Source organism: Toxoplasma gondii, chromosome XII, assembly GCF_000006565.2.
Source record: "Toxoplasma gondii ME49 chromosome XII, whole genome shotgun sequence".
Lineage (NCBI taxonomy): Eukaryota > Apicomplexa > Conoidasida > Eucoccidiorida > Sarcocystidae > Toxoplasma > Toxoplasma gondii.
Genome location: NC_031480.1, coordinates 3,396,466 through 3,421,562, shown reverse-complemented (window position 1 = coordinate 3,421,562; position 25,097 = coordinate 3,396,466). Strand labels below are relative to the sequence as shown.

The following is a 25,097-nucleotide window of genomic DNA, read 5'->3' as shown; positions in this document are numbered from 1 at the left end:
GCAGCGCCCGTAGTCTTACCCAGGCATAGCCAACAGCAAGAGGAAAACGGATGCGCGTCGGTTGATGTTGGACATACGTGAACGCTGGTATTAACACCGCATATTTTACAAACGGTGAGGAAACGGAAAGTGATTCCTAGACGGATGGAGCTACCGGTATATTCTCGATGGCGTTCATATGGACTAACCGATAATTGGGTTCTTCGGCTACTGGATTTTCCGTCAAAACGAGTGTTTTCAAACACTGGAGACGATTGAGCGCCTCGAGCTGCGACGAGAGGTTCTTGATCTGATTACGAGCAGCTGATAAAACCTCAAGGAATCTACACTTAGTTATCGATCCATGAAGTGTAATTAGCAGGTTATCATTTATATACAGTTCCTTCAGACGTATATTGTGAGCGAGAGCCTGCAAGTCACGGAGTCTGTTTTTATTCAACCAAAGAACATGAACATTCTCGAACACGGCAAAGTTATTACTGAGCTGTGTGCCGTTCTTGTGCGATAAGTAGAGCTCCGTTGTCATACGAGCTGCAGAATAGGAGCGTCCGACAAAGCCATCCCATGGATCAATAATCACCGTTGCCGCCATTGTGACAGTTTTTTGGCACCGCTTACCAATGGCCCTCTAATTCGGCTTCCCTCCTCGCAGGTCTGTGCACTGTGCGCGCAAATTGTTGGGTTATCGATGTGTCGCAGGAGAAGTCGGGTCTCTTTGGAGAGTACAACGTAGCCCAGGACTACACGATGCATCCTTAAGCACGTCAGAAACCGATAATTCCTGACGCCTGATCGTTGTATGCACCGAGTCGCACCAAAGAGTGTATGATCTCGATCAGACGGCTACAGCCCTGTTCCACTGAACGGCTCCAGATACCGTGGGATTTCAAAGTTCTTTTGACTGCGATTTCGATTTCTGCCTTCGGCGATGGAAAGCAGCATACCCGTTAACGTGTGACCCTCTAGAGGATAGGGTGAAAGGATTCGACATGACTTGGTGGGGCTTCGAGATAGAGCCAAACTGTTACTGCGTTGTTTCTTCAGGCAATCTGCAAATAGCGCCACCACCCGATGTTGCTGGCAGACGATTGCGATATCTTGGCCCGTGGAAAGGGCTAGAACAGCAAGCGTGCCTTCTCTGCTGGCAAACAATAGAAACACGATACTCCAGCCTCCGTTGATCAAGTCCTCGTCCTGCTCTCTATCGGAGCTGCGGCGGCTGCCACTGTCACCGAGGGCCAATCAGAAGAGTGCTGGTCAGTGGTACGCTGAAGTGCATGCATGAAATCGATGCAAAGGTAATTCATTCGTCAACGCGGGCAAAACTCTAACATATTGCCTAGGCAGAGTGCCAGCGTGTATGAGATTGCGTAAGTGGCACAGAAAACAATGTCTGGCCGGGGGCTCAGTCGGCACAAAAACACGTTGTAGACAGGAGGATGGAACTACTGAAACGTAAACGGGCAATCTCGCAAAACGGCGAGACATTTGCGCAAAAAGGCATTAGGACGTCCGAAACCCGTCAGCCTATACTATGCCCTTATTCGCGGTTCCAAGAGGGGCTGTCTATTACTGTTTACCGTGTTTTATGTATCCTCTACCCTCTACAGATTTTCATATTCATGTTGTCTGTCTTTGGACCAATCGTTGACCAAGATGTTCCCTTGCCCTCAATTATCGGAACCGGGCTTCAATGACGAGATCTGACAACGGCTCTTTTTTCTGTCACCGACATCCGTCGCGTTAAGAAGCGGGGGTGCTCGCGAAGATTCATCTCTGTAACGCTCGGGCGAAGCATGCTAGATCGTGTCGCATCTCACCGTCTTCACTCTGCATTGACGGGACTATGAATAGCTCTCCCCTTGCGCACTGTAGGACAGAAACCAATATACCTAGCACCCGAAATTTTTTCGAGTTAGTGCTTACGTCTAAACGATGCAAAGTCCCTGAAAGGGAGTGACGACTCACGTCGCCTGAGCCGCATTCTTGTAGACTGCGAAACTGCAGAAACGTGGCCCCGGTGGGTGGTTTTGACACTGTTCAGGCTTCACGAGATAAACAAGTGTTCACATTTTATTGGCCACGAATGTAGTTATTTTCCGGTGCACTCGAAACAGAGGAGTCGACTACTAAGTCGATGAGAAGACCTGACGGTGCTCGTGGATGTGATGGGGGATGCGATGCGATATCGCAGAGGTGGAGGGCTCATAGTGGTTCAAGAGTGCTGGCACCACATTGCACAAGTCACCAGAAACTATCCGGTAAAAGCTATTAAGCAAACGGAGCCTTTCTAGCTGCGCGGACTGAGGGTCCGAAACTGTGTCCTCAAGCGCGTATGACGGGTCGTCCTCTCTTTGCACATACGTGCGCCAACCCAGAGACTGAAGCGGGTCGCGATTCACTGGTTCACACGGCATGTGCGCCCGATATTTGGCAGTTTCCAGGACGTCGTACTACGCAGATTCAGAGACATGACACAGAGTGTAGTAATGACAGATACCCGGAGCATAGATGCAGCCCAAGCCAGCCGCCTTGGAGATTGTTCAAGTTCGTACATCGATGCAATGATCCAAGTTCGCAAACTGTTGTCAGCACGTTTCAACAAGAGGACTAGAGGGTGCAATGGCACTGACTAGCTGCCGGTTTCAGAGAAGGAAAGAACGTTTCAGATGACAACGACACATAAACAGGACGGAGCTTCGACAGGTCGGAGGCAACACGATCCGTCGGAGACTTCTTTCATAAACAGAGTTTCGTCGGCAATGTTAGGCAAGTCACGCCAGTTCTCACCGAGCTATCCAAGCGCAAGTCTAGCAGGCTGAAAACCAAACCGGGGTCCCCTAGACCAGAGGGTGGTTCCCCAGGTCTAGCAGCTGTTCAGATCTGTAGTGTGTAGATTGTCACAACGCAGTCCATGGTCTCTGTAGAGACTTGGAGGCTGCAGAGACCTGAAGCGAACAATCGAGGCCAAAGAACAACATGGCTTATTCAGACATTGGTGAACCGTTTTGTCTAGGAGCGTGAACGGCTAGTACGTACCCACAGTCTGAGTTAACGGATGGAAGAGTGTGGGCTCTACAAACTGAAAAAGTGAACGCGAAGTCAGCCAGTGAACTTCCCATCGGCAATCCGTGGACATGCACAGGATGAGCACCCCAATGACGACCTTGTATTGCCAGCCATTCAAGCTTACCGTCCGTTTTCACATCCCAGCATGTGCTGGCAGCTGTGTACAGACTCGCGCCTGTCTTCTGCATGATGATGCAGGTGACTGCAATATAACGGACAAAATCAAGGAGGATCACCTCACGTGGCATGCCAGACAGGAGGATCACTTGCATTCTCGACCTCCGACCACCGACAGCGTGGAATGCTGTTACTCTGCTCCATCGTCAAAGTTATACATGACACCGTTCGATCGATTGAGACTGACTGATTACAGAGCACCTTTCGGTCGACCACCATAACATTTGGGAAAATAGAGACGCTGGCTTACCAATGTATTTAAACGGTTTGTTCAGTTTCGCGAGTTCCTTGAGACAAGCGTCAGAGATCTGCGCACACCATGAGTTGACTTTTTCTTTTTTGTAGACGACGCTCGAGAGGCACTGAGTAATGGCCTGCAGAGACAAAGTAATGCACTGGAGTATTTTTCGAGAACATATCAGGTGTGACCAGGGGAGCAGCCGCCGCAAAACTCTTGAAGCCTGATGCAGTGGCTACACGGGTCAAGTGATGTTAATGTACGTTGGCCTTAGCGCTGTATCCCAATCCACGTCATCCTGCACTTCATACCAAATGACAATTCTTCGGACTCGGAATGAGGCAACCTGCGAGTCCGCACAAATATGGCTCTATGTGTAGAGCAGTTCAGCACGTGAGTGCGCCGACGATCATTGCAGCATTTGGTCGGATCAGTTGGTCTTCACGAAGACGTGTGGCGCTTACGTGACGTGCTATTTCCTGAATTTGCTCGGCGACAAAGTCGCTTTGCTGAAGATCGGAACAGAGCACAGCATAAACGATAGGGACCATCGGTCACTGCCCACTTGTTGTTGTTCAGAGAAGCGAAACTTTATTAACTGATTTCGGTTGCGCGTGCCAATGGGCTTTAAGGGGATCAGTGCCCTTGTACAAAACTTATATTAGCTAATCTCAGGAACAGCTCTTCCAACCTGAGAAGATCAGTACTGCCCAGAGACGGGAAGGCAACACAACGAGGCCCATTTTCACAAAACCGCTGCTGACGTAGGAATGTGACTGGACGACATGGCCACTACTTAGCGCTTCGCAGAAAGGGATAATCCAGTATCCTATGATGAAAAGGATATGAACCGCGTTCGTGGCTTCGGCAAAGGGAAATGCAGTGGTGGATTTGGCACTGTATCGCGTATTTCTTTATGCTGAAGACTAGGGCTTCTGTTAAGCACAGGAGAGACGAATATGTAAGCTGCAATAATAGCTTGGGACTCAAATCCGAAGCATGCCGCCATTTCTCACATGCTCCAACGTCAGCTGTTGTATCATTTTCAGCCACTACTTCCAGGCAACCTCACGGGTCCATTGCGGTGAGGAATCAATCAATGCAGGTTAATTCTACTTCATCGGCAAGGCTGCCGGAAAATTCTGACGATAGTTTGGAGGCTACATGGTGACACGTCGTCTCAGAAGTCAGAAAACAGAGCAGAGCACCTTCTGGTAGGCGAGCGGACCAGACGCAGTAGAGTACTATGATCGTCAGGCAATCGGCGATTCCCTGTTCGCTTTTTAAGAGCGCAGCCGGGTTCGGTCTCCGTACCTCGTCATCTTCGTGTGACATCATGAACCCCGTTATTCAGATAATAGCGACCTAGCAATAGATCGCCTCTACGAATAGTACGGGTCTTCAGAGAAAAACTGCGGCGCTGAGAGAGAGAGATCTAGTTGACAGAAACCCAGCTGCTTCTCGATTCCAGCAATTGAGCGTGCTGCCTTGTTTTCTATGTTTTGTACGCAGTGGCAGATGCTGCGTCACGAGCGTAGAGATTCCGAACAGCTACAGTGCCTTCGGCACCTACTGAATTGCATTTATTCAAGGAAATTAAGGAGGTTGTGCACGGTCGTTAAAAATGACACCTGCGATTTTCTCACAGGGACAACCCGAATATATAATTACGAGTCAGATTGCATGCGCTTGCGAATAGCATGCAATCTTCAGAATATTAGTACCTCTCCCCTACGGGTAAGCCTCATCGATATCATCAAGGTGATTAGTGCACCAGTCGCTCGGAGTCGCGTGATGTGGTTTGTCTGGGTGCAGTAACGCTTCAGCGGGGGCAGTCGAATTGGCAGACAGAAGCATGGAATCAATGAGAATACGGATTTCGATTGTTTTTGCCTGAAGGAGCCGACACCCTTCGTTTATCTGAGTAAGTTTTGCCAGGGCCACTATCAAGATTTTAGCAGCCATTCCACGAGTAAATTTTCTCCGGGGGCCCGAAGTCCTGAGAACGTCCTAAATTTGGGTGATGCACTTCACTAGGCGCATCCATTATGTCAAATCACACGACTCGCGCGGCGTCAGAGCACAAACCCAGACTACGACGTATGCACCAAGGCACTGCGGAGAAGCGATAGCGTCGCAGCTCAGGCCGAACTAGGATATGTTGCCACACACCCTTCTTGAAAGTGAATGGCCCGGTTCTTCCCGAACAATTTTTTCCCTTAGTTCCTGGATGCCGTGGGTGACAACGTGGCGTCTCTGGATGTGCTGTGTTTTCCGAGAGACTAGGAAAAAGTGGTATTCATTGCACAAAAGAAGGTTCGGGGAGTTCGTCGCTGTGAATCCGAAGTGGACGTAAATGCACATCTACAAGGGCTGACGCTCCTGCAGTGGTCTGCCAGATTTGCTACAGAGCTGAGTATGCTTCTACTCCAGGATGTAAGACTAGGGAACCCAAAGGGGTACCAGCTTTTGCAGCCTGCCAACTGAGGAAGGATCACCTGTGATGGTAGTTGTTGCCGTCAGTTGCTGGCTCATTAACTCGATTTGCCAGTACGCTGTTGACAGTGGCGTTTTGTGGTTGTTGACTTGTGACATCGTCTAATCTTCAAAGAGTTGTGAGAGTCTTCGCTGGTCTACGTCTTCTTTCTGTCTGAGGCGCGGTCTGCAGTCAAACGAACGCGAAATGACCTGCACCCCTTCAGTCTATGCTCCGCTACCGGAACTGACTAGGTTGCCATGTAACTATCGACCCGTTCGCCTGAAAATGCAAATGCAACATGAGAAACCGAAATGGAACTTCATACTCCGCAGCCACTTCCGTAGGAGCTCGCTTAGTCACTTCTTTGAACAGCGAAGGCGGTGGAACCGTACATCGCAAAAGCCTCGAACGGCTTCTCACGTCAAGCCACTTCCCACCCGTTACATAGAACTGCAGGAATCTCAAAAGTTCACCTCAAACAGGTGCAAGAACGAGTCGTTTTTGTTTGGGTTATTTGCAAGCGCGAATTGTCCAAGATCACACCATTAAGAGAGGCCACCAACATCTAAAAGCACTCGCTGCGAGACGGCTTATATTCGGTCCCGTCAAGCATAATCTAGTCAGGTTGCTGGTGCGTGTGGGGGATGCATTCGAGGAGGTGCGAGAAAAATTCGCGGGGCCCTTTGAGAGGTCCTAGTAGGGAGGAGAAAAGTTTCATGGATATCGGAGTTGAGTCAAAAACGCTCGTGGGTGCAGCAGTGTCACCGAGCAGCATCTCCGGCGCACGCTCCGTTTCTGTCAAGAAAACTCGCTTGCGGGGGGACAGCAGAGACTGTCTCCGAACAGTGTCTATGCACTGGCACGAAAACGGCATGTCCTTGTAGTTCACATCTATTCTGTGCCCCTTGGCCTCCTTTCTTCTCTGCTCTTTTTTTTGTCACCCGCTCCATCCTGGACAAAATGCTTGCCCGCGCTTCAGCGAGAGTTGCCAAGTGCAACCCTGGAAACGTCTTTCAGGTTCGCCATGCCAGCAGCAAAGAAATCCGGTTCGGCTGTGACGCCAGAAACCAGATGCTTGCAGGTGCGTAACTGACTCTCGCTGTTTAAGTCTTTTTCGAAGAAGTGTCTTCGATTGAAGTCCGTGGCCGCATGTGACGCGAAACTGGTGGCCTCATGTTCAGTGTCACTCTTGCTGCATGCCCAGCGTCACCGCTTCGATTCTTGTTCACCTGAAGCCACCCTATTCTCTGTTTCATTTACCTATTTGCGCACTTACGGAGAACCCCAGGCTTCGCGTGTATCTCTTCCTTATTTCAGTACACCTTGGGGAAAAACCGGAGACGCTCTTTCGACGTCGACAAACGGCTGCAGTGTCACGACTCTTGTGGGGCTTGTCGAACAATTGCACCACCAATTTTGCTCGTTACAATCATTACGCTGTCCTAAACCAACACTGTAATCAACTTTTGGGTTTCATGAGAAGCTCGTGTTTAGGTCCACAAGTTTCCACGGATAACCCATCAGTCCCGTAACCCTCTGCTGGTCGCCTCCGCGGGCCACCAGAGGAGCTAAGCCCACTACGCTATAACGCAGGGGAAACCAGAAGCATGTACATCCACTGTTATTTCGTAGACCGTCATGGTGTAATACGACGCGCTTCCAGTGCACAAAATTGTGGGTGTGTCTTCTGTTGCTACAGGATGCAACCGCCTGGCAGACGCAGTCGGAGTCACTCTCGGCCCGAAGGGACGCAACGTGGTAATTGAGCAACCGTACGGCTCACCAAAGATCACGAAAGATGGAGTGACAGTTGCCAAGTCGATTGAGTTGGGAAACCGGATGATGAATCTGGGAGCCCAGTTGGTGAAGCAAGTTGCCTCGACGACCAACGACATCGCCGGTGACGGGACAACCACAGCGACGCTTCTCGCCCGCGCCATCTTCAGAGAAGGCTGCAAAGCCGTGGATGCGGGAATGAACCCTATGGATCTCCTGAGAGGTAAATGGACGCTCTGCCTACCGCAACAGAGAAAGCGCTGTTTGCTGTTGCCGGTGTCCTTACATCCACCGAGAGACGCTCCTGTCAACGTGTGCCGTCTTCTTCCATTATCTCCCTTTTTGAATCGCCGCTGTTCGTTCAGCTTTCTTGGCGGCCGTCAACTCGGACAGCCTTGGGGCCTTCGCTTTCTTCGTGTTCAGCCCCGCTTCGCTTGTTGTACTGTGGTCCTTGTCAGACACCTTCCACATCTCTTCTCCCTGTAACATCTCTCCTTGTGGATCTTTTGTTTGCCTGTCTTGTCTGTTGCTGGTGGCATTTCTGTCGGCTGAGCACCGCTTGAGTGCGCCTTTTCCCTCGCTCCCGCTTCTTTCCCCGCTTGACCTTGTGCCCAGTCGCTTCCCTCTGCCGCTTTCCGTTTCTGGGCTGTGGCCCCTGTGCTCTTGTATCGTGGAACTGTTGCTGTCATGCGTTTCTTTCTCTCCCGTTTTATCTCCGCCTTGCTCTTTTTTCCCGAGTGCCACCCTCAGTTGTTTTTTATTCTCTCCACATTTGTATTCTTCATTCAGCCGTCCTGCTGCATCTGCGACACTTGAGTATGTGGTTTTCCCGGTATTCGTATCGTCTCTTCAGGTCGTCCACGCCCTTTCCTCGCCTGTGTTTGTCCTCTCTCACTGGTGTTGACCCTGCGCCCTCTCTCTTGCCTGCAGGCATCAACCTTGCGGTGGAGAAGGTCCTGGCGCATTTGAACTCCGTGACGAAGAACGTGACGACATCTGAGGAGATTTTCAACGTCGCAACGATCTCGGCGAACGGAGACAAAGTGATTGGAAAGCTGATTGCAGATGCGATGGAGAAGGTGGGCCGCGACGGTACCATCACTGTGTCCGAAGGGAAGACCCTGACACATGAGCTGGAGCTCGTGGAAGGCCTCAAATTCGACAGAGGCTACATTTCCCCGTACTTCATCACGAATTCGAAGGAGCAGAAGGTGGAACTGGAGAAACCCTTCGTTCTCCTCTACGACAAACGCATCTCATCTGTCAAAAGCATTCTCCCTGTCCTCGAATTCATCGTCCAAAACCAAGGCTCTCTCCTCATTATCGCGGAAGACGTCGACAGGTACGGGAAGTTGCTACGCAGAAACCCCAAGCGAGCTTTCTTGGAGAAAGGAAGGAGGCGACAAGCGAGAGAGCGGCGGATTCTCCCCGATTAAGATATTAACACACAGAAAAGAGGCTTTTCTTAAGAAAACAACTGGACACGCGTTTCGTTGATCAACGCCACTCTCCCAGTCACCTTTGTTTTATCACTAACATGTTTCTGGAAATTGTCTTTTTTTCTGTCAGCGAAGCTCTCGCAACGATGGTCGTCAACAAGCTGCGTCTGGGCCTGAAGATCTGCGCGGTAAAAGCTCCCGGCTTCGGCGACCACAGAAAGGCCATGCTTCACGACATCGCCGTCATGACAGGAGGCCAAGTCGTGACTGAGGAGACCGGTGGCAGTCTCGAGGACGCCCATCAGATGCCTCAGATGCTTGGACGCGTAAGCTTTCGGAGAATCAAAGAGAAGCAAACAATCGAATGCGGATGTGTCTGTGTGAACGCTGCTCCCAGCAGTTTTCGAGAACTGAATAGGCGGTAGTTTTGGATCTTTAGGGAGCGTCTCGCGCATGCGCAATTGTCGAGAAATAGGGGAACTTTCAGTGCAACTGTGGCCATGCTTCACTTTCCTTATCGTCCCTGTTCTGCATGACAGTTGTGGAGGACAGACATTTTGTTTCCTCGTCTCTCCGTCGTCGGAAATAGATGAAGTTGAAGCGTGGGAATGAGGCGCCCGTTCTTGGTCCCGCGTCCAGTGGTCTCTCGCTTCGTGTGGCAGCGCTGACCTGTCTTCTTTGCTGTCTTCTTTGAACTGCGAACGGTTGCTTTCTGTTTCATGCACAGGCCAAGTCGGTGACAGTGACGAAGGACACAACTCTGGTGATTGAGGGTGGCGGCGAGAAGGCGACGATTGACGAGCGCTGCGACCAGATTCGAGTGTCGATGGAGCAGACTCACTCGGATTACGAGAAGGAGAAGCTGCAGGAGCGCCTGGCCCGCATGACAGGAGGAGTCGCGGTGATCAAGGTGGGCGGAGCCTCAGAGGTGGAGGTGGGCGAGGCAAAGGACAGGATCCAAGACGCTCTGTGTGCGACGAAGGCCGCCGTCGAAGAGGGTATTGTGCCCGGAGGCGGTACGGCGCTGCTGTACGCGAGCGAGACTCTCAAGACGATCGAGACGACCAACTACGACCAGAAAGTCGGTGTGGGCATTGTACGGAACGCATGCAAACAGCCGTGCAAAACGATCGCGGACAACGCCGGCCACGAGGGTGCCGTCGTCGTCGGAAACCTCTTGAGAGAAGCAGACCCAACCAAGGGCTTCAACGCCCAAACCGGCGAATATGTTGACATGATGGCTGCCGGTAAGGATTCGCGGACAAAAGCAAGGAGAGGAAGCGAAGAGGAGAGAGAGATGCGTGCTCTCCATATATATATATATATATATGCGCGTGGATCTTGTGACTCGCGCCACGCTCGTTCCTCAGTTCTTTTTCCTGTTAGATTTGCGTCTCGCAGCCTCGCTTAGGTTTGGGTCACGTGTGGATCGCTCCTGGCTCCGTTCTGTCGCCTGCGAGCGACTCAGCGTCTCTGTGTACTTGCTAGAGCTGTTTCAACACGCATTCCGTCTTCGTCTGGCTCGACATGTTTTTCTAGGCATCATCGACCCCACCAAAGTCGTCAAGACCGCCCTCTCCGACGCCGCTTCCGTCGCGTCACTCATGACCACAACAGAGGCCGCGGTGGTGGAAGCCAAGGAGGAGAAACCCGACGAGCCTATGGGAGGTGGCATGCCCATGGGGGGCATGGGAGGCGGCATGGGAGGCATGTACTAGATGTTTGCCCGTTCTAACAAAGCGATAGAGGCCAGGTCAAAAACGGAGATGAAAGGGATCTCAGCGCTTGAGTAAGAGGCATTTTCTAGCATGTGAGAGGGACAGGAGCGCCTCAAACAAAATTGTGGGTTGAACGCGCAGGTTGTTTTTTAACCGATGAGCTGTTCGGGTTTCCTTTGGTATCCTTTGCGCTCCGGTGGATCTGCTGGCAGGGAGCCTCGATGCGCTTTCTCGGGACGTCGTGCCCCGTGTGTGTTTCTTTTTGTGAACAAGCAAGAGAGTCGTGTTTTGGAAGAGGGGGGATCGTTTCGCTTTAGATGGGAAGTCAACGCTGTCGTGACACGCACACGACAAATTCATCGTTGTAAGAAAAGCTAACCAGACGACCGGAAATGCCAGCGAGGAGGATGGACACAACCGCCCGTCAGTGAACGCATATCTACGTGTTGGTGGAGGTTTGGGGCCCCCAATCTGTTATGTTGGTGGGGGCTTCGCTGCATGGAGTGTCGTGGATATTCTACGGAATCTAGAGGGGGGTGCCTCCGTGCGTGGTGCCAGGGCAGGCACCCTGCAGACGGTGCACGCGAACATCTTTCCGCCCCATCGAGCCGTGAAAAAAGACCGAATTTTTCTGCCTAATCCGCATGGTGAAAAACTTTGATATACCTTGCACTCTGTTGTGTGGAGGTTCTTTTTCCTTGCCTAATTTTATTTTGCTACTGGCGTCCGTAACCTCGATGTCGATAAGCAGACGTGCAGCTGCTTTCTCAGAAACATGTGTAGAGTTTTTTCCTAAGGTCGCTGCACAAGTCTACGCATCTACAGCCGGTGTCGGTCTGTTACCATAGCCAGTAGCACTATGCTGCGTATCACTTCAACACCTTTCCAAAACTCTCAAGGAATTTTTCCGTTGACAAAACGCAGGCAGAGGGGTGCTGTCGCCATATAGCTTAAAAATAAGAGCTCTTCTCAGTAGTTCATACTGTAAAAGTCAGGTGCGTAGATGTTGTCATTCTGGAGATGCGTTTTGCTCGAAGTGAATGTAAAACAGAGGATAGCAGCCGGTGATATGTCGGCACGACCCCTAAACCCGGAACCGCAACTCCTGTTGTACGCGTTTCGTCTGTTAAACAGCGACAACTCCGGGGCCGTTTGCGTTGCACGGGTTCAGGCGTTTGCCGTGAGCTTCAATCGCAGCCACAATAGGACACCAAGAAGCTTTTGCGCACACGGGACTTGGCCGTCGTTCAGTACGGCACGTCACGATGGAACACGAAGAGTCAAAGAGAGCCAGGTAGGCTGACAGGGAAGAAGGGACTATGCAACAAAAGAGGGAAGCGAGACGCAGGGAAACAACCCGAGGAGAATAAGCAAGCCCACGTCATAGCGCCAGAAAACAAAATAACTGTAACACGGAAGACGAAGGTAGAAGTTACATAGTATCGAATGGCCGAAGACCCCAGCAACTAAATACCTTCCTCAGATGAAGCAGAAAGGATAGTTGTCTATTTAGGCGCAGCATTTGTGTATGTCGAGCAGGTGGTTGTTGCCTGGAAGGACACAGAAAGCTATCGAGTTCCGTGGGTCTCTGGCAGGTCTATGTTCATCGCCTCCAGAACGCTCTCCTTCAAGTTGGCGGTTGCGTCATGCTCCGCGGGGCCCTCTTGGAAGGGTCACCTGATGCGTGCTGGCCGGGGATAAAAAAACATATAATATTCAGAGTCCTCCGTCCAGCATTTCTTTATGGATTTGACGATTAAGCAGCGTGGTGTTCATCGTCTGTCAGCTTTCTGCGTTCCTCGCAAGCCTCTTCTGCTTTGACTTCTTGGCTCGCCTGGGTCGTTGCTAGGCGCAAACGAACACCCCCGTGCTCGGTCACTCCGAGCAAACAGGGCCAAACGGCCGTGGTTGTCTACGGAAAACGTCGCTGATGCACGCTTTATTGTCGTGCACGGATTTCCCTCGTTACTGAATCGACTAAAGCTGCCGCTTCGTAGAGAACTGGAAACAAGTACGGAAGACAAGCCGTTTGGACGGCGTCTGCCGATCAGCCGCGCGATACTCGAGATGTGGACTGCTTTTCTCCGGCTGCTTCGTCTGCCGCCAGCGTTCGGGGAGAAAGAAGAACGATAGGTTCCATCCGATTGCTCTCCTTGCGATTTTTCTTTGACGTACACAGCCGATGTTTTCGCCTTAGAGTCCAGTCCGTCCTGCCGAAGAGTTGCCCCAGAAAACGACTCAGAACGGCCTGTTTCACCAACTTGCTGGGCAACCGCGGACAGACACTGGCATGGTTCTCCCGTTCACAGTGCGTTTCCGTCGAACAGCAGTCTTCTCGCGGTCCACGCGAACCATGTACATCCCGGAGGAGTTTCGTGGAGACGCGAGGATGAATAACAGGAAATATAACGGCCGAAGAGGTGAGTGCGGGACGTTCCTCTCCATCCTCAAAGACGACACCGGATTTCTCAGCTGCTTCGCCGTCACTTGTTTCAAGCCTCTAGCCTTTTGGTCGCATCCGCCAACGTTCCTCTCTTTCCTCTCAAATTTTCTGATTCGTCCCCCTAACGCGGGACCCGGGAGCGCTGTTCTCTGCAACGGTCCAGCGCGGCTCGCGTTCTAACAAGGACTGTGGACGTTGCCTTCGATTCCTGTTTCTTTTTCCATCCGCACGCTTCCTTCCCAACTTCCAAAATAAGCAAGCGGACGTCAGAAGTTGGCGTTTTCCTCTTCGTTCCTGGCTTCACCTTTGGTAGACCCATCCTCCCATGTTCGCCTCGCGACGGGACCGCCAATAAAACAGCAACAGTACGGACACCATCTCAGTCGAGAACAAAGAGATCCGATCTTCCCTGGCTGAAGACGAGCAGTGCCGCGTTCAACCTGTGAATCGGTATGCACTGTAGCTACATCCAGATGAACGACGACTAGATACGCAGCTGAATGTAGACGCACCGATCCTCATATATATATATATATATATATATATGTATATCCATGTCATGCGTCTGAACGGCTTGAAAACGCGAGTGATTCGGGGAAGCGTTGCTCCCCGTGGAAGGCAGGAAACCCGATTGGGTTTTCTCTCCGTGTGGACGTTCATTTTTCTTTCTCCCCTTTCATTCGTCTTCCCGTCGCCTGCTGCTTGCCTTCGTCGTCTGCACCGTCGTCCGTCTGCGACTTCTCTGCTACTGCCTCTTTCTCCCCTCAAAAGAATCTGCACCTCGCTAGGTGTTGTCCTCACGCTCTTCTGCTTCCTCCTCGGACAAGCTCCCGACTCTGCGTTCCGCGTCTGCCTCCCTCATTTCACCGTTGGTGAGCTCGCGGCCTGATAAAGATGGACTTTCTGCGCAGACGCGATGTCTTTCGCAGCAGCAAAGACGCTCGAGAGAAGCGAACTGGTTCTTCCTCGCCGAGTCGCGAGGGCGGCTCTTCCTCGCTGTTCTCTCCGGCGGGGGGTTTGCATGTGACGCCTGCTCGTCCCATCACGCTTGTTGCGCGCGGCTTTTCCTACGCCGTTCGGATGAAGCCGCAGATCCCCTGCACCCAGTGTGCCTCCCCGTGTCTCCCTCGAAAGAAGCAGAGTAGCAAAGCAGAGGATGCGAACAAGCCGAGCGACGAAAACGAGCCGTTCGCGGCGCCGAGCGCTCTCAGAAGACCCGAGAGCGCAAATTCGTGGCGAAGCAAAGGAGGCCGCGCAGACTCCCCGGCGCACGGTGCCTTGGATATCGAGAAAGGTTCAGAAGACCAGCACATCGGAGACTGTGCCACGGAAAACCGAACGCCCGAAGAGAGGAGCGCCGACGGCGAGACGGAAACGGAGGGGCCTTTGAAAATTATTCTCAAAGACATCAATCTCTGCGCGAGACCTGGAGAAATGCTCGTCATCATGGGTCCCAGCGGCTCAGGAAAAACGACGCTCCTCAACGCATTCGCCGGTGAGGTCACACACACTCACACACAGCCACGACAAGGACAGAGCGTACCGAACGCAGTGAGCTGAAAAAGGGTGACAGAAGGCGGTGAGAGAAAGAAAGGGGGGATGGAAAGGAGGATACGGCACAGACGGAAATGAGGATACGGCACAGACGGAAATGAAAGGAAGGTAAAGAAGGATATGGGAAGGACAGAGGATTCGTGGACACAGCCAACAAAGAACATCGACCTGAAGAAGCGAGAAGCGCATAGTACGTCCGAGTTGGAGGGAAAAGGCGAGCCGGGAAAAAGAGAAAGCGAAAGTTAGAAAAAGCAAGCAGGACAGAAGAGAGGGCCTGCATACAGCTAAGGCTCAGCTGTAGTTTCGTTTTTGAATGTTCCGTCGTCTTCTTTCTACTTCGTCGGTCATGCGTGCACTCTAAAAAGGAGAGCCCTTGTTGTTTTTCCCTTCACTTCCCTGCATCCTACTTACCGAGTTGCTCTCTTCTTCCACCACGCCCTCAACGTTGGTCACCTTTAAGGTTTTTTCTTCTTTATCTTTTTCTGCCATTTCGTGTGTGTCTCCATTCGTGTCTGTCATTGCTGTCGTTATTCTCCTGCATCCTCTGATGTCCATCTCGTCTTCTTCTGTTTCTGTGCTCTATGCCTGTGAACTGGCCCTCCCTTTCCATGCCGTCTGCTGTCGCCAGGTTTCTTCCTCATTTTTCTTCATGTGCATCATCTTCTATTTGTGTTTCCTCTTCGGTATAAGCTACTTCATCTTCAAACTATTCTGCATTGTTAGGTCTGTCTGCGATTGTCTCCAGGACGGTCCCCTCCCTCGTCTCGCGTCGTCCAAGACGGATCGCTTCTCTACCTCGGTCTCCAGCCTGGAGAGCCTCTGTCCTCAATTGCAACTTACGTCATGCAGGCAAGGGGAAACCATGTAGTGGGGGCGTTGAGCGCCGCGTTCTGTCTGATCATGTAATTGTAGACTCACGAATATAATTGTATAAATGTATGGAAGTGTATACAATAGGATACCTGTGAATATCTGGCTCTGGAACAACATATATGCATAATTCACTGCCAAAAGCCACCAAGGCTTTGTCTTTTCAAGAGATGTCGCCCGGCGGCATCTTGCGTCTTTCTTGCTTCTTTATGTTCGAAATGCTAGAATAGAAAGTGACTTTGGACGCATTTTGATGGAGCTTGTGAGGCTGTTTGATTTCTTCAGAAAGACATGGTCCCCGAACTCTTAACAGTTCAGGAGTACGTCACTTTTTTCTCTCGTCTCAAGATGCGGGACGCGACGGAAGAAGTAAGGCGGCAGATTTCCGTGCTGTATTTTTTCATGTTATCTTTCTGCCGTCCTCTTGTGTATGTGTGTGTGGAATTGCCTCTCACATGCATTCGCATCTCTTCTGTTTGTCGTCTCCCCCGTCTCCCTTGCCTCTTCTAGTTGTCCTCTCTTCCTCTCGTCTGTGCCGTTCGTGTTGCAACGCATGCTTCTTCCCCTGTTCCTTCCCTCTCTCTTCGAGTGTCCACCTTCTCCAGCCTCTTTTTGGTTTCCGGATCCCCGTGGCTTTTCGGATGTTGCATGCGACCCCCACCTCTCATACTTGTGTGTACACTCAGTTCAAACGATCCGAGGACAGGTAGCGGGAATGGCCTTCCAGGATAGCAAGGAAGTCAGGGACTAGAACTAACCACACTGCCTGTATCAATATAACAAAGACAATCAGGGTACTTTGGGGTCCTTCTTGGCATAAAAGGTTGGGTCCTCGACCTTTCCTTCTCTTGTGCTTCTGCCGCTTCTTAACGTCACCTTCTGTGTTGTCACGGGAATCAAATACGGATCATGATTCTTACTTCTGCAGGAGAGAGCAGAGAGGGTGGAGGTCGTCCTGCGCGAGCTCGGCTTGTGGGGTAGCCGTTTCACCCGAGTCGGCGGAAGCGCCAAGAAAGGTCTCAGTGGCGGAGAGATCAAACGCCTCGCTCTTGCCGTCGAGCTACTTCACAATCCGTCTCTCATTTTCCTTGGTGAGCGTTTGAAAACGAAATGTCTGTTGAGCTCAGGATCTGTTTTTCATCGCGTGGATACACAAACCCAATATTTGGATACGGTAAAAAACAACATGCACTCACATGAACGAGAATTAACGTGTCTGAGAAACGCTCTTTACAGTAGTGATAAGTATTTCAGCAGGCGTATCGGGTTCTGTCTTGGTGGCATCTGAGTTGGTGCGTCTCGCTTTCGACATCACCGTCATTTTCCGAAAACTGGGGGGAACATTCACAAAGCGTTTTCCAGTTCCAGTTTCTGTGCGTCAAATTGCCGAGCCGCATCTCCCAGCGCAGCTACCTTCTGCACCCCCACATGCATCCTCCTGTATCCGATTCCCTCATCAGCTGTTTCCCAGATAGACGCCTCTGCCTTTGCTGACTTCGTCTAATTCATCTATCTGTATATCTGTGTATTTCTCTCGATGTATAGGCATCTTTCTGTCGCCTTATGTGGCTATGATGTTTCTTGATGGGTTGTCTCAAACGAGTGTGTACCTTGCTTGTTGTTGTAATCACTTCAACGCGTAAAATGAGTCTTTTGTACTCCTGTCTTATCTGCGTGTTTGTGTTTTTGTCTGCTGTCTTAAAGACTGTCTTCCCCCGTTCGCAGGGCCGCTACCTCTGCTCCGATTGCTTGAGGAGGGAATAAGGAAAGCGGATGTTGCACTCTTCTCAGCTGTCCAGACACTGGGTCTGTGGTTCCTCTGGGGTCTGCTGAACTCGCCTTCCCGGGGTTTCTGTGCATTGACACTCAGATGAACCAACGAGCGGCCTTGATGCAGCACTCGCGTTCGAGACCATGAAGCTGCTTCTTCGCCTCGCGCGCCATGGAGGCCGAACTATTCTCTGCACGATTCACCAGCCCCGTAGTCAGGTAGTTTACAAATCCATCGTTGCTCTCGTCTCCGTCCTGCTTCTTTTCGTAGTCCTTTTGTGGTTCTTTCTGTTCTTCAGCACCCTTAGATTATGATCACCCCGTTGAAGACGTGATGTCTTTGGTCAGTGCCCAGTCCAGTGCAAAAGACGGCTCGCTGTTTTCCGGCGTTGCATTGGTCTTTGGCGCTGTCCCCTTATCTCGCAAGCTGTTAGATGTTTTTTTCAATCTTTTTCCCTCTCTTCATGCATTCCCCCTTGATCGCTTCGTCTTTCGCCTCTTACCGCAGAGACCGTTTCCTTTTTTCTTCTGTCTCTGCAGCTCTTCGCGATGTTTGATCGCTTGGTCCTGATGTTCGAGGGGCGCATAGTGTTCCAGGGCCCCGCCAGGCACTGCGTATCCTACTTTGCCAAGCGCGGGTTCCACTGCCCGCCTCAGTTCAATCCTGCTGACTTCATTCTGGATCTCCTGAATGTGACAACTCTTACTGCGAACACCCCTCTCGCCTGTCCCCAGTCGGAGGGGTCTCTGAGCGCTCAATCCCTCCTCGAGGCGGAGTTGAAGAAGGTCCAGACGCAAGAGCTGCAGCGGCTCGCACTCGCGACGCGGGAGGGCTCGCGACACGGAGGCCTGGGGGAGCCCCAGGAAGCTCCGAGGCAGGTCGGCGAGCTTTTGGAGCCCAGTGCCTCGTCGGACGGCTTCACTCCGGGCGCGGAAAGGCCCCAGGCGACCGCAGCCGCAGGGACAGATGCCGAAGAGACCCGCGAACGACCCGAGAGAGACGGCGGGGGACCCATGGGGGCGGCAGCGGGCAGGGCGGGAGATCAGGAGGAAGAGACAGGTCCGCGTCACGAGGCTAGTCCGGCGCCCCTGGCGAGACATCGCTCCCACGGCCAGGAGTCGGGCGCGAGCGGGCGACGGCGGCGCGGAAACGACGAAGCGGACACTCCTGGGGGAAGCGCTCAGGATGGATCTGTGGAGGGCCGAAAGGTCGTCTCTGTGGTCCCGATCGTTTCTGCGCCGTCGTCGGAGGTCGTGGAGGCGAACGGCGAGGATGCGGGAGGGGCGCGAGCGGCGGTGAGTCAGGGAGACGCGAGGGACAAGCCGAGGCAGTCGCGGCTGCAGGGCGAGGCCCGAATCGCGAGTGGCTTTCTGGACGCCGAGGAGACTCAGGGCGAACTCCACAGGGTTCTTGTCGACGAGAACGATGTGAAGCGGCTAGCAGACTCGTATGCGGCGAGCCCAGAGAGAGCGCATGTCGAGGAACTGATCGTTCAGTGTCTCCAAGCGGCCCCGCCAGACCATGTGAAGCCGTCGGGACGAGCTGCCGCCGTCAAGCGACTTCTTCCGCAGCGCCGGTGGTAAGCGAAACGCGGGGGTGGATTCAACGGTGCCATGCAAACGAAGCAAAAGGCGGAGAGGACAGGGAGATCAAAGAGAAGGAGATGAAGGGGACGACGGAAATGAAAGAGGAGACAGGGATGGAGAATGTGGACATGCTAGAGGAGAACATGAACACACTATAGAGACGAGGGAGAAGGAAACACAGTGAACAGTGTCTGTTTTTCCCGGTCGATATCAGTGTGCTGCTCTGGACTTCTCTTTCTTGCGGACCGATTCTGGTTTCTGTTCAGGTCCGACTGGGGCCGGGAAATTTGTGTCCTCATTCAAATGGGTTTTCTAAATCATGTCAGGAATCCAATGAGTTCTGTTGTTCAGCTCGCGCTGAACATTCTCTTCGGTTTAATCTTTGGTAGGTCCGCGCTGCCCGACACGCCTGGCAAGCTCCGAAGAAACGAAAAGTGAACCTAGCCTTCAAAGGGGCGCATGACACAGGAGCACGCGCGGTCTGCGGCATTCTAATTACACTAGCAAGAAAAGGCTGCACCTGTATATATAGACATATATATACATAAATGGCAGTGTGACATCTGTGAGAGTTACCAAACGATGATTTGATGGAGTTTGTGTCTTTGGGCAGACCTCAGCGTCGAGTGTGTTCATCAACATAAACGGGTTTTTGCATGCGTGAGTGTTCTTCTGCTTTTCCGGCCATGGAGAAGAGCGTCTGATGGTTCCTCTGCATCCGCTGTGTACGTTGTTCGGGCTTCTGTTCTCTGTCGGTGGACTGTATTGTCTGTGCTGACGGTAGCACTACCAAGCCTGGTATTCCATTTAGACTTCATAAAAAGCTGAAATTCGCATGTTGTATTGACATCCAGCAGCTGGCATACACGCATCCAAGACATATATATATATATATATATATGTATCTAAATGTGTACATATGTATATTTGTGTATATCTTTCTATGTATATCATGTTCGACTTTGTGTCTGGCTCCGTTCCATCAGGCGCGATTTTCTTCAACATTCCTGGGCAGGGGCAGACCATTGATTCGGCGAGGAACATGTTGGGGTGTCTCTTCTTCCTCGGGTCTCAACTTATCTTCGGCCCACTTGACTGCCTTGTTCTGTTCTGCACGAATCGTGAACTCTTCAATAGGTGAGAAGCAGTGTTACTCTGTCTTGTGCGCAGCGAATTAGTCCATTAACAGAGGTAAACGTTCCTCAATCTCCGTATACGTCGTGCTCTGGACTCAGTCTCAGTCCTCTCTCCTTTCTCTTATTGGTAAACGCATTCTACACCAAAAAGGAACACTGCACGAGTCTGATCGAAGCGTCCAGGGATATGTCTAATTACACCGAGCGGTAGGGGAGCGCTGTACAAGAGAAGGAACCCACACGTTGTTGAATCGTTTTGTGGACAAGAACTGGGAATGTTGGTGTCGATGACCAGAAAGTGGCAACGCCTGAGTTCGCTTTCATTGCGGCTGTCTCGAGTTTTCTCTGCAGTCGCCTCCATCTGCAGCGTTTCTGCCTCACACTCATCTGTGTCTTTCTGTGTTTGCCGTTTACGTGAGATTTGCGATTTCTCCCGTGTTTTCATTGCTCCTGCTGTCCCTCTTTCTCGTCTCAGATGCGTTGTGTCTCCGTTTCGTGTCACCGGGCCGTGTTTTCTCTGACCCCTTTGGTATTCTTGTTCTCTTGTTTACCGGCCTTTTTCTTAAGGGTTTCTCACGCGGAAACGAGGCTCCAGGGATAGATCTGACAGTGCGTTTTTGCCTTCTGATTTCTGGCCGGAGACGAATGAAATAGGGTTGATACCATGTGCCAACCGAGCTCTAATCTGATGTCTTTTGTCGTCCATATGCATGTAGGAAAGCTGGCCAAATTCCTTGCACATATACGTATACATATATATATGTATATATATATATATATATATATATGCATATATGTATAAATATATATATATATATATTTGTGTGTCTACGGCCGACTACCAGCTTGAATGTAGCGGTTATGACGTCCAGGGTTCATCTAGGCTCGCTTTCAGTGCGAATCAGAGAGGGACTGAAGTAAGGCGTCTCGTTGATGCTTCCTTGTGTGAAAAAAGAAATACTGAAACGGTGTAGATGCCTGCATGTTCCACGCAAGCATTGGTTTTCGACCAGTTCCTTTTTTTCTGGAATACATCTGTGTATTGGCTCTTTTCCGTTCCATGTTCTTTCGAGTTCTCTTCCACGGGAGCTCGTTCTTCTGTTTCCTCTTGGTTTTCATTTTCAGAGACACCGCAAATGGCAACTACACCCCCTTCTCGTACTTCGTCGCCAAGTGTCTCTCGAATCTGCCTTTCGAGCACCTTCCGCTGACCTGCGTTACGCTGGTCGCCTACGGGATGTGTGGTAAGGTTTATCGTCTTTTTAGGTCTCTCGTGCCGTCTCGTTTCTGTTGACTCTCATGGCTGTGTTCCGGTGTGTGTGCGTTTCACTCCACCGTTCGCCGGGTGTCTGTTCTTCTCACACTGCGGCCATGGCTGCCTCCAGACTCCAGGCCACTGCTTTGTTGTGTTTATTCTGTTCGTCATTTCTGTCTTAGGTACACACCGAACAGTGGTTACTTATGTCCGTCTGGGCACCTCTACGTTGATGCTGTGCCGGGCGTCTTTGTTTTGCGTCGCATCTCCTCTATCTTTATGGAAGCGTCCCAGTGTCGTGAGACATCGAAGTCCCACACTCTGAGTTGTCCTTTAAACAGTCCCGCGGGGCAATGGTGTGCAGCAATCGTGCGAGTGCCGGTTGTCTTTTTCGAGTTGTCGTTGGCAGCGCCTTCTTCTGCCTTCTCGCCCCCATCGCTTCTCGCCTACCCGAGATGCTTTGGCCGTCGGCGTCTTCGCGGTGTCCAGTTTTCCTGTCTGTCTCGCATCGCTGGTTTTCCAGGCTTGCACAGAGGAGCCGCGCACTTCTTCATCTATTTCGTCATCGGTCAGTTGTCGATCTTTGCCTCGACCTCTCTCCTCGGTTTGATTTCTGCCGCATGTAAGCAGGGAATTGGAACGAAGGATTTCCTGGAAAGTGATGAGACAAAGGGTAATGAGTCGTTGAACAAACTAGCTCTCATGTAGTGAAAACTCGAATTTCAGATCGAGGTCCTAGATTAAACCTAAGAGATGATATAACTACTAACGACGCGCCGGTTGTGGATGGAATGGCTTTCAATATCGCATAATTTGCTAGAAATTCCATTAGGGTATGCTACATGGAGTTAGCTTTTTCGGCTTCGACTCTCGTCTCCGTGTTTCCTCAAGAGAAGCGATCAAGAGAGGAGACAAAGCCAGGAGGTAGACTGAGGTCGTGTATGTGGCGGAACTCTCTTGGACAGGGATGCTTCGTGCGTTTGGTGCCTGTATAGTTGTCCCCAGCGATGTAGTCTGTCTCGCAAACAACGCACGGTTCCCCTTTTCGATACCGATCCTGGTATTGAGAAGCAACTCTACCTCATTTCTTGTCTCTCGTTCCACAGCGCCGCGGGTTGCAGTTGCCCAGGCCGTCGCTCCCATCATTCTTCTCATTTTTCTCCTGGTTACGGGCTACTACATTCGCGCTGATGACATTCCAGTAAGTTTGTTGCTGCACCCTTGCTGGCGGATACTGGGACTAACTGTCTCCTCTTTGGCTGGAGTGTCCTCCTTCCAGTGCCTCGTAAATGCGTAAGGCATCAAAGCGTGTCGCAGTGTGTCGACGGTGACACTCTGTCCCCGTGTGACTCTCGACGATGCGTTGCCTGCTTGTTTGTCGGCGTTTTTTCTCCTCGTAAGTTGACTTCTTCACCCAGCTTCTCCCATTGGCGACATCCAATTTGATTCGTCCTTTTGCAGTTTTTTGTCAAGTGTGGAAAGTAGGAGTTGTCCAAGAAGTTCATATGATTGAATCACGTCGTGTCACGCATATCCTATCAGAAGGCTCGCTTGTTTCAATGCACTCGCCAGCTGATGAAACACTTCAAGAATCGTGAAGAAGAACGTACTATATGCTCAAATAATTACGCATTTAGTCACTAGATTTCGACCACGCCATTCTAGTCACATGCGTTAGACTCAGGACGAGTCCATATCGGCCAAGCGCACAATCCCGCTGTTTCCCTGTGCTGCACTCCCAGGTCCGATATTTCTTCCTAACCCTATACGGTTTGATTCTTGTAAAACGTGACTATTTTGCACCGTACGCATACGCCAACATGTGTTGCTCATGTGCATATACATGTTCGTGTCTGTGAATATACGGGAGTATTGAGATTCCTGACGCGGCAGAAACTTCCACCCGCACACACGTAACTTTCTGGGTTGCTACGGACAGTTCAAACCTTGTTCCACTACGCTATTTTGAACCTTTCGTACTGGGATATACTACGTAGCTGAAGCAATAAGAGCTTTTCCCTCCATTTGTCCTTGCCTTTCATTAGGTGTTGTGTACGAGGTTTACAGATCTGGCATGTACATTCGAATAGTTGTGGCAACCTTTTTCATGGTGCCGCGCCTCACAGTCGCAAGGATCCTGTGACACTTTTGTTTCGCCTTTTGGGGTATCGTGTCCCTGCGATTTCCGCGTTTCTGTGTGTTTCGTGATCATCTGTTATCTACGCTGTCTACAGGCGGTCATCCGGTGGCTGAAATACCTGTCGCCTATTCACTATTCGTATGTGGCTCTAGCTCTCAATCAATTCCCGCCTGACGAGAAATGGGGTGATTCGTCCAACAAGGACTTTCTCGAGTCCTACGGAGGCATCACTAAGACAGATCTTGGGTTCTACATTGGCATGCTTGCTCTGCTCGGCTGCGTTTGCCGCGTCCTGTCTTTCTTCTGTCTGAAGTACATGCACAGGCGCATCGGCCTTGAAGCGTGACGGAAGGGTTCAGCAACGCAGCCGATACACAGGGAAGCCTGGTAGACAAAGAAGGAATGAAATAGACACATTGCGGTGGCGCGAACAGCCACAAGCTACACATTTTGGAACAATCAGGGGTAAAACGACCTAGTACATCCTTGTGGAACATAAATGTCATAGTCCACCAAGGGGCAAGGATACCGAAACATATTCGAGAGTTCGTGGCCCCGGCGAGTAGTCGCACTGCTACTACATTTCTCGGCCATCACTGTAGGTTCAGAAGTCTCTTGGCATGCTGGTTCGAAACGGGAATAAACCTAACAATGACACGGCACGAGGCAGACACCAAAACGGATTTAGAAGAGGGGAACGAGAGCAGGGACGGATATGCACGAGAGGTCGTACCGGATGTCAGTGGGGTAAAGACCGAACACGATTTTACACGCAAGGGACACGCAGTTGAGAAAGCCGAAAAAAACGATGGACGCGTGAGACGTGTATGCATCTTCCACGGGTGGTGGACACGAAGTGGGAGAGAAAAACGCAAAGACGAAAAAACAATTGTGGGAGATGAGTGATAGCGGCACGCCAAGGCTAAGTCGTTGCGCGGAAACGAAGAGTTCCCTTTGTCAAGCTTGGCACGCACGTTAGCTCGTGATTCCAGGACTGGATCAGCGGTCACTCGTGCGCCGTTACACCAACCCAAATTTCAAGCGGAGCGAGTTCTGCTTCTACGGGATCCCATCATCGCGGGCGTCTGCCGCCCGTCTTTTTCAAGCCGACGAACGTCTGTGTGTATATAAAACTATAACAGTGTCTGTGTGTAGTTTATTGCGCACATTTCTGTTCACATTTGCAGCAACGTTCCACGAGCACATGCATTCGCGTCTATTTCGACTAGTGTGGTTTTTGACATCCACCTCGTAGCTATTCTATGCTTGTAATAAAGTGTTGCTATGCCCATTTCTAGCGCAGGTGAGGCGTTCGAGAAACGAAGGTTATTGCGAGGCGTTTTCTATTTAGAATGTTGTATGGACACGTGGCCGCGCGGGATGGAACCCGATCTCGTCCCTGTTGTGCGTCGGAAACAGCCGTCGAAAGGCCCGAAAAAACGATTT

The 25,097-nt window shown here is 51.3% G+C and overlaps 3 protein-coding genes across 3 annotated transcripts; 2 read left to right on the top strand and 1 right to left on the bottom strand.

Annotated features, from left to right (window-relative positions):
* Positions 1-2,568: 2,568 nt before the first annotated feature.
* Positions 2,569-4,789, bottom strand: TGME49_247560 (dynein light chain protein, putative). The gene is made up of 4 exons (XM_002367082.2): positions 3,949-4,789; positions 3,497-3,620; positions 3,194-3,271; positions 2,569-2,948 (listed from the first exon to the last, which is right to left on the bottom strand). The coding sequence occupies exons 1-4, from the start codon at positions 4,033-4,035 to the stop codon at positions 2,878-2,880; spliced, it is 360 nt and encodes a 119-aa protein (XP_002367123.2). The 5' UTR covers positions 4,036-4,789; the 3' UTR covers positions 2,569-2,877.
* Positions 4,790-5,602: 813 nt separating this feature from the next.
* Positions 5,603-11,763, top strand: HSP60 (heat shock protein HSP60). Its single transcript, XM_002367081.2, has 6 exons — positions 5,603-7,044; positions 7,663-7,962; positions 8,670-9,081; positions 9,309-9,504; positions 9,906-10,425; positions 10,718-11,763. Exons 1-6 carry the CDS (start codon positions 6,924-6,926, stop codon positions 10,894-10,896), a joined length of 1,728 nt encoding a protein of 575 aa, XP_002367122.1. The 5' UTR covers positions 5,603-6,923; the 3' UTR covers positions 10,897-11,763.
* A 2,470-nt stretch (positions 11,764-14,233) lies between these two features.
* ABCG107 (ATP-binding cassette G family transporter ABCG107) lies at positions 14,234-23,997 on the top strand (the record flags this gene model as incomplete). The annotated part of the gene is made up of 12 exons (XM_018780827.1): positions 14,234-14,834; positions 15,639-15,742; positions 16,049-16,132; positions 16,692-16,854; positions 17,634-17,752; positions 18,074-19,113; positions 19,387-19,505; positions 20,107-20,257; positions 21,382-21,500; positions 22,035-22,133; positions 22,618-22,712; positions 23,746-23,997. The coding sequence occupies 12 exons, from the start codon at positions 14,234-14,236 to the stop codon at positions 23,995-23,997; spliced, it is 2,946 nt and encodes a 981-aa protein (XP_018634965.1).
* Positions 23,998-25,097: the final 1,100 nt, after the last annotated feature.